The sequence below is a fragment of the Hydra vulgaris genome, chromosome 13, assembly GCF_038396675.1.
Source record: "Hydra vulgaris chromosome 13, alternate assembly HydraT2T_AEP".
In the NCBI taxonomy this organism is placed as follows: Eukaryota; Metazoa; Cnidaria; class Hydrozoa; order Anthoathecata; family Hydridae; genus Hydra; species Hydra vulgaris.
The window spans coordinates 54616692-54625616 of record NC_088932.1 but is presented as its reverse complement, the minus strand read 5'-3'; the positions used below and the strand labels follow the sequence as shown (position 1 = coordinate 54625616).

The 8925-nt window shown below is 25.0% G+C and overlaps 1 protein-coding gene and 2 long non-coding RNA genes across 3 annotated transcripts; all 3 read right to left on the bottom strand.

The window, feature by feature from the left end:
* Positions 1 to 204: 204 nt before the first annotated feature.
* Positions 205 to 2682, bottom strand: LOC136090186 (uncharacterized). The gene is made up of 2 exons (XM_065816364.1): positions 550 to 2682; positions 205 to 420 (listed from the first exon to the last, which is right to left on the bottom strand). The coding sequence occupies exon 1, from the start codon at positions 2372 to 2374 to the stop codon at positions 1760 to 1762; it is 615 nt and encodes a 204-aa protein (XP_065672436.1). The 5' UTR covers positions 2375 to 2682; the 3' UTR covers positions 205 to 420; positions 550 to 1759.
* Positions 2683 to 2843: 161 nt separating this feature from the next.
* Positions 2844 to 3665, bottom strand: LOC136090185 (uncharacterized). The gene is made up of 3 exons (XR_010643233.1): positions 3615 to 3665; positions 3458 to 3508; positions 2844 to 3011 (listed from the first exon to the last, which is right to left on the bottom strand). It is a non-coding gene; the product is annotated as an uncharacterized LOC136090185 (long non-coding RNA).
* An 841-nt stretch (positions 3666 to 4506) lies between these two features.
* LOC136089264 (uncharacterized) lies at positions 4507 to 4973 on the bottom strand. The gene is made up of 3 exons (XR_010642906.1): positions 4835 to 4973; positions 4672 to 4721; positions 4507 to 4568 (listed from the first exon to the last, which is right to left on the bottom strand). It is a non-coding gene; the product is annotated as an uncharacterized LOC136089264 (long non-coding RNA).
* Positions 4974 to 8925: the final 3952 nt, after the last annotated feature.

Sequence of the window (8925 nt, the reverse complement as noted above, 5' to 3'; positions counted from 1 at the left end):
ATTCAACTCTTTTCTTCATAGTGGCATATTTAAATAAGGAAATGGCCATAAACTTGTTCAAGCCACACATGTGTGAAATCTTTAAGGTTAAGCCTAATATTGAAAAAAAAAATAATATAGGGAGCAACAAGGCTGGAATGTTTATTTATGTACTTAAAAATTAAAAAATTAATAACAATTGTTTATTTATAAGTTAAAGTCAAGAAACAGCCAAGTTTAATTTCGCTCATGATTAATTCGTGTTCTCAACTGTGTGCTGGTGAAATCTTTTAATAACTGAGAGTTTTTTAGGATTAAAATTCCTAAAATTCGGCTTCGTGATAAAGGTCCTCCCAAAAATAATTATTTTCCATACACTTTTAATTCATTTATTTGTTCGGAAGACCAATTTTTGCGCTCAAACTGCAAACTTTTCTCAACCTAGTATGAAAAAAATTAAATTTAAACAATATATAAGATTATAATTTTTCTGGAGAAGTTACAAAGCAATTTTAAAAAGAAAAAAAAGAAAAAAAGACCGAACCAATAAAAATTAAAAAAAAAAACAACCTTTGATTCATCTGGTATATCTTCCAGATATTTTCTTTTTATTCTTTTCAGCTTGTCATAAACTTGTCTTGGTGAACTGTTAATTGAAGTAGATTTGGCAAGCATAGATTTCACTTGGTTATATGATATATTTTGAGAAATATTATCAGGAAAAAATAAATTTAAAGAACTTGTTTCGTCCTTACTCCAGATTTTTTTAGGAGTATTCAACAGGGAAAAACTATATTCATTTTTACTTGAAAGTTTCTCTGACCTAAGAAGTTGATTATTTTTTTCCTCAGTTAAACAACTTTTAACGACTTCGTCTGTTTTAGTTAGCGGGGAACGACAAATATTTTTGCGCACAATATTGCCACCAGTAATTGCATTAAGCTCTTGACTTCCGGTATGATAATGAGTTGGAGCAGTTAGTTCACTGTGCATCATTGAGTCAGCCACAACACCTCTATCTTTATAAAACTCGCTATTACGAACTAATGTGGAAGTTGTTTTTCTGACAATGTTAGCAGTGAGTTTTTTGGGTACAAAACGCCCATAAAAATTACCAGCTTTCACCCAAAGAGAATGTAATCTTCAACTTATATCCCCAGAAGACATTGCTTTCCCAGACCATGATAAAATACTCTATCTGAATGAATGGCAGGTAATTTTGTTCCAACATGATTCACAAAAACTTTAATCCATTCGAATTCAATAGAATTTAGAGTGACTCTAGCTGGACCGTAAGTTGAAACAGTTTTATGGTCCCATACATTTATCATCTTCATTTCATCTTTAAAAATTTTAATTTTTAAAAATTCTTCCATAGCCATGTTTGCTGTTACACCAGATCTATGGGCACTGGCAAAGTTTATAATAAAAAAGACATGGTCCCTACAACAATAATACTCGAACATAGTTAATTCTTTATTTGGATTGTTTTCCGAATCCTCAAGTCATTTTTTTGCAGTTGATTCATTTTTGCTCTGCTCATATTTCTTTACCTGTTCAGGGGTAATAAGCGTCAAAAGGTCATCTTCAGCTCTTTTATGTTTTCTTATACTGTCTTTAGCACGGTATTTTTTTCTCCAATTTTCAATGCTTAAAATAGTTTTAAATATAGTTTTAAAAGAAAGGTCAAATTCTCGATACTTTGATTTTATAAGATATGAACAAAAATATTTTAAAGAGTTCAAGTATGTTTTAATTGAACCAGCTTCTAGCTTTCTGTTTACACAATATACTTGAAGATAGTTTTTCTTATCACATCCATGTCATTTTCAAACAAAAATTTTATTGAATTTGTTAAACCAATAGCCAAAAAAATCCTTTTAACATCATTTTGAACCCTTTCAATAGATCTACTTTTTCTAGCTCTATCAGGTCCTGTAAGATAAAGATAAAAGTCATTTAACATATCTTCAATAGACGGAGAAAGTTTTTTTAATGTTTCTTCATCACTTTCTTTCTCAGAGGGTATATAGTCACCATCATCACGATCATCAAAAGCATCACTTTGAACATCACTAATTTTATCTTTGTTATTAAAAATAATAATATTAAAATCAACAATTGATGGTTCAGTAGATTCAGTAGATAAATGGCTGCTTAAAACTTGATCAGACTTTCTTAATTCTTCTTCTTCTTTTGAATCAGACTTTATTAATTTATCTCTTTCAAATGGATCTCTAGCTATTTGAGTTTGAATATTAAAGTCTACTTGCAGCTGATCATTTGTAACATTTGATATAGTTGCAGGAGAAAATGATTTGTATTTTTCTTTAGTTTTACTTGGTGACTCAGAAGGATCTTGTAATTTATAACTCTTAGCACTTTTTAGAAGCATATACTATTCTGGACCAGGTTTTAAATTATGCATTTTACCTTTTAAGTGTTCTCCAACATTTTTTGTTATTTTGAAACAATTTAGTATAGGGCTCATTTTTTATGTATGGTAATTTTTACATTTTAATTTAGTTCCTTTTTTTTTCACACACCTTCCTCAAGTTATATAAACCAACAACACTTTTGCTAATTTCAATAGGACGTTTATGTATACGGTTTACGTGATCTGTTAATTTTACTTTTGACTCATGACAAAAAGGACAAACTTTCTTATTTTCAAATCTAATATAAAATTAAGTCAAATTATAGAAAATTCTCAAAATTGAAAATTGTTTAAAAACTTTTTTATTTCTGTTTAATAACCAATAACATTGAAAAAAAATAAATTTAAACAGTAAACACACTATCTATAAACTTACTTTAAAAAACTTTCAGCACTATTTTCACAAGTATTTTCTACTAAACCACTACAAAATAAAACTAATAACTTTTAGCTAATATGCATAAACCAGGGCATAAAGTTTATCTCAAAGCAAATCCAAATTAACAGAGATAGTAAAAAATAAACAACTTACTATATTTGTGATGAACTTTTGGTAAGTGTTTCTCTATTACATTGTATTATATTGTTTTGGTCGCTGAAATTTAAAAAAATAATGATGAAAAATTTAATACATATATATACAACGTTTTTTGTTGAAGTCATATTTATGATTAATTATTATTATACTAAAATATTATTATTTAATAATTACTATATTAATAAAAAAATTTGTGAATCACATTCTATAATACTTGATTATTTTATCCATCATACTCATTGCACTGCTCTAAAGCACTACAAATCAAGTAAAAAGCAATTTGATCAGTACACACAACATTTAATCAGTTTATATAAGTTACTTTTTTTTCTTTTGCTTTGATGTGTTTATTATATCTGTTAAAATTTCCATTAATTATTTTTGTTATAGTTGTTTATCTTACAGGAATTAGTGCATTTCTCATTTTAACAATTAAAATTTAATTAAAAAAAACAAAATTTCTAATTATTATGTTCTTTAAAAGAGAAAAGCAGCATTCTTACTCTAAATATTGGCTACATGCCCAATTAACCACAGTGCTCTCTTCAACATCACTATAAATAAAATACGAAATAAACGTTAAACCACCATCAATTAGGTTTAAACTTCTGAAGAATTTTTAAATTGAAAAAACTTGAATTTGAAAAAAATTGAAGTTACTTTAATAATTCATTATTTGAATTGCCAAAATCAGAGCTCTGTTCCAAGCAACTACAAACCAAATATTATTTAAAAAGGAATTTTTAAATTATTATTATTTTTATAAATATTAAAATTCTTAAATATGAATATAGGAAAACTTTGCAAAAAATTTATTTAGAAAACCAGCATTTTCCATGTTTTATTGCTCATAAAATAAAAATTATTTTGTCAACAACTATTTATCAAACAATTTGTCAACAAAATAAAAAGCAAAACATAAAAAATATCATATTTCTTTGTTTTTGTTGTCTTTAACGAAGAATATTATATAACTAAGCAATAAACTTACGTTATAAGTGGAGTTTCATTAGCAATTGTCAAATTATTGCTTTCAGAATCGTTATAAACCAACATAAAAAGAGTTATCATAATTTTAAAAAAGATTTATTTATAACATCTAAACAACATCAACCTACTTTTAAATTTGAAACTTTTTTCAAAATGGAATTTGTTTTAAATAATTAAAAGCATCAACTTACAATGAAAAACTAAATAAACTGGAAAAGTGTTACTAGAATAGAAGCATTAACTTACTTTCTTCTTGATATATCTGTCAAACATATGGCAGCAACTATCATTCGGGGTGAAATTTTTATACTAAAACTTATGAAAAAACAATGAAAAAAAAATTAACTTTGCTTTTGTGATCAATACAACTCTAACCTGTTAAGTGAATTGGAAAATAAATTTTCAGAGTTATCTTCACGAGTACTTTCTTCTAAACTACTACAAACCAAAATTTAAAAACATTTAATTATATGCACAAATCTGCACATAAAGTTTAAGGATGAATCGTTTTTTAATTTCAAATCCTAGTTATTTGTGTAATAGCAAACACTAAATAACTTACTATATCTGAGATGAGGTTTTCGAAAATGTTTCATCTGGTATTAAATATCTTCACTGCTGAAACTTAAATAGGACTTGATATAAACATAAATATTAAATAAACGCAACAAATATTTGTTTTTGTTAAAAAATTTACAAAAATAATTATAATATGGTTATTCCATACTTTAATGCTTCATTATATTGTTCTTCTAACTCGGTGCATTTCTCAAATAACTACAAACCAAAATTACAAACACTTTATTGATATGAAATAACAAAGGCAAAAAGTTTAATGATAATCTTTTTCAATGAAAACAAAGCCAAACTATAAAACCAAATAAACTTACAATACTTGTGATAAGCTTCCTGAAATTCTATCTTTAAGTAAGTCTTTAGGTAAGTCTTCATTGCTAGAATTTATATGGCAATAATTGCTATAGAATCACTATAAACCAATATAAAAAGCAAAAATACAATTTAAAAAATGACTTATATATACTTACATTAATCTATATTGAAAAGAAATTCGAAATTCTTTTTAAAATAGTATTTGTTGTTTAAAAAAAAGGAACTTACAAATCAACTTACCACAAAAAGTTAAGCAAACTGTAACAGTTTTAATGCAATGGAAATTAAAAACAATTGGTTGTAAAACAATTTTTCAACAAAATAAAAAGCGAAACATAAACACTTCATAGTGATGTTTGTATTAAGATTACCTTATTTCCTTTCTTTACTGTTTGCTTCATCAAAGAATATTATATAAATAAATAATATAATAATAATAAATGTTTGCTGTAATACTCAACGCAACGAGTTAAGTATGGAGTTTAAAAACAGTAGTTGTTAGGCTATAACAGCTTCTACTTAAGGTTAAAATATAGTTAATTTAACTAAGCAATGACTTACTTTGTAAGTGGATTTTCACTAGTAAATGTCAAGATATTGCTTTTAGAATCGCTATAAACCAACATAAAAAGAATTATCACAATATTAAAAAAGATTTATTTATAACAAATTTAAAAGTAGATTGATGATGAAACGACATCAATCTATATTTCAATTTAAAACTTTTTTCAAAATGGTATTTTATATTATTTTATCAGATATATCAAGAAGAAAGTAAGTTAATGGTGAACCGTTTTGTTAACTATCATTCAGGGTGAAAATTTATGTTTAAAGTTATATTTAATAAATTGGAAAAAACAATGAAAAAAAATTTAACTTTGCTCTTGTGACCAATACAACTCTAACCTGTTAAGTGAATTGGAAAATAAATTTTCAGAGTTATCTTCACAAGTACTTTCTTCTAAACTACTACAAACCAAAATTTAAAAACATTCAATTATATGCACAAATCAGGACATAAAGTTTAAGGATGAATCGTTTTTTAATTTCATATCCTAGTTATTTGTGTGATAGCAAACACTAAATAACTTACTATATCTGCGATGAGGTTTTCAAAAATGTTTCATCTGGTATTAAAATATCTTCACTGCTAAAACTTAAATAGGACTTAATATAAACAGAAATATTAAATAAACGCACAAATATTTGTTTTTATTAAAAAGTTTACAAAAATAATTATAATATGGTTATTCCATACTTTAATACTTCATTATATTGTTCTTCTAACTCAGTGCATTTCTTAAAACAACTACAAACCAAAATAAAAAACACTTAATTGATATGCACTAATCAAGGTAAAAAGTTAAAAAAAACTCTACAACAAAAAAATCTGTTAACTTACAATACTTGTGATAAGCCTCCTGAAATTATACTTTTTTTTAGGTAAATTTTTATTGCAAGAATTTATATGGGAATTTTAAATAATTTTGAATATTACTATTCATTAAATAGTAAGATTCAAAATGTTAACTCAACATTTAGATTTATTAAACAGATCATTAGATTTGATATTCATTAGAAATATTTTCTTACCGTTCTTTGAAAGTATTGCTTTTCATTTGATTAGATGACAAAATGCAACTCATAAAAGCCAAAAAAACAAAAAGCCAAGTAAAAATTAACAAAATATAAATTTAACAAAATACTTAGCCAAGCTATTTAAAACAAATTAAATCATAACTTCTTTTTTGAAATATTGAATAAAATGAAAAATGTTAAAATTCAACTGGAAAAATAAAAGCTTTAAAAGATACAAAACGTAAAAATATACAAAATATGTCAATAATCGATACTGAGTATGAGTAACTGCTTTTTAGCAACTTTATAGTTATAGATATAACTTTCTTAACAAAACTTATAACTTTAATTAAACTTTAATATACTTTAATAAACTTTAAAAACTTTTTTCAAGGATAAGAATTAAAATATTTGAATATACAAACTTCTTTTTTACCAAATCGATACAAGACGCATTCTTTTACTGTATCTGTCCTGATTCTGTACTGTCTGATTCATACAACCTACAACTTTTCAAGTCTTTTGTCAATCATTTTCTTGCTCTTTAACTCTACTCTTTGTTTTCCTAGTAACTCTCAACTTATTAGTGGTTGCCTTGTTGGAAGTGAATTTAGAAAAAAAAGTGTTTTAAACGTTTATAAAACATATTTTTGTTTTAACAAATGTTTTAGACATTTTAATCACTTCTTTTAAAAAGCAAAAAAACCAAGCAAAATTAGGAAGTAGATTGTATAGTACCTTTTGAAAGCTTTGTAAAATACATACAAATTTGACTTATACCTATATAATAAGTGTACAAAAAAACCTTTGAAAATGATATATTTGCGCTGCAAAAACCTTGTTGAAGTTCTTGTAACAGCTGAAACTGCTGTTTCTGAATTGAGTAAAAATGATACATATACCATAATAGCTGAAAGAGTTTACAAATTTTGTTTGAAAAATTGCAACCAATACAAATTGGTATAGCCAAAAATCGATAAATTTTATAAAAAAAAAAAGGGATGGACAAGAGAATAGAGCCAGGGTATATAAAAAAAACAAATGCTTTTAATCAGTGTTTTTGAAGTTACTGTTGATCTTCACCAGAAAAAAAAAATTTAGCAAATTGGCTCAAAATTGATTCACATCAAGCTAAGCAATTTACTCCAAAAACGCTCAGTAATTGTTCTGCTTTGTATGAATGAAGGAGCAAAATTACTGAAATTGTTATTCACATAAAGCTGGCCAATTACTTAGTAAAAGCAATTGCTTTTTTTTATTTACCTGGCCCTAGATCTAGTTTGAATGGTTCTGATAATTTATCTACAGAGTGGAAATATACCAAGTTCTAACAATCATTACAAATACTTCTGAAAAAAAGAACTAAATCTAACTAAAAACATATATAGTAAATAAAATTTCTATAAATTTTCAAACCAATAAAGAATACAAAATAATTTCTTTAAATATAAATAAACAAAAGCCTTTTTTAACTCAGACTTTTTATTATTAAATGATGAAAATAACTAAAAATAAAACAGTATTTAAATAACACATATTTATTTGAAAATCAAATATAATTCTTACTTGTTTATTTTTTCATAATTTTATCACACTGACTTTTATTAATTCTGATTTTTTTTTATATGAAACAAATATATAGAACTTTGATTTAACTTTTTTGATAAAGTAATTACTGGATATTTAAAATTTCATTAATTTATGATATGAAGATTGATGCACTATTTTTTCCATTTCTAACTTTTATTAGATGTATTTAATTCATTTTGCAAAATTTGATTAAAGTAGGAATAAGCAAAATTAAGTCTAGATAAGTCAAACAAAATCAAAGTTAAAATCAATCAAATCAAAGTTAAAATAAGCAAAATTAAATTTAAATTAACTGAAGTGTTTTGGGCTTTATCAAAAAAAATTTGGTAAAAATAAAAAATGTATTCAAGCTTGATCAAAACTGATTTAATTTTGAACAATTAAAAACTAACTTAAATAAAATCAAACTATTTTATTCTATTTAAGTTTGCTATGTTATTTCAAAAACAGCTGTTAGATCATCTTAAAACATATTAAAGAGAAAATTTAGCATTTTTACTTCATTTTTTAGTTTATCTTTGGCAAATTTTGTTCAAAGGATTTTCAGTATAAGTTTTGAGATAAAAAGCAAGACATTTGGATTAGATCATTGTTAATTGCAAATTTTGTGCGTTAATTTGTATATAAAGAAAAAAAATTTGCCATTGATGCTGTTAAGATTCGATTTTTCTGCAAAGGCTTTAATACAAAAATTTAAAAAGAAATATAATGCATATTTTCTTAAAAAAAACACATAGATGCTTCTATGAAAAATTTTAAAACCTTCCATATCAGGAACAAACTTAAACTAAAAAAAAAAATTTAAATTTAAAAAGATTACAATGTTTCTAATTGAATAAAAGTTACCTGTCCTCGTAGATATGCATTAACTTTACTCATGGTAAATGGTTCCTGATAGTTTGCCTAGAATTTTTTTTTTAAT

Coding starts and splice junctions, on each gene's coding strand:
- LOC136090186 (XM_065816364.1), bottom strand. CDS start 2,374: ATGCTTCTAAAAAGTGCTAAGAGTTATAAATTACAAGATCCTTCTGAG.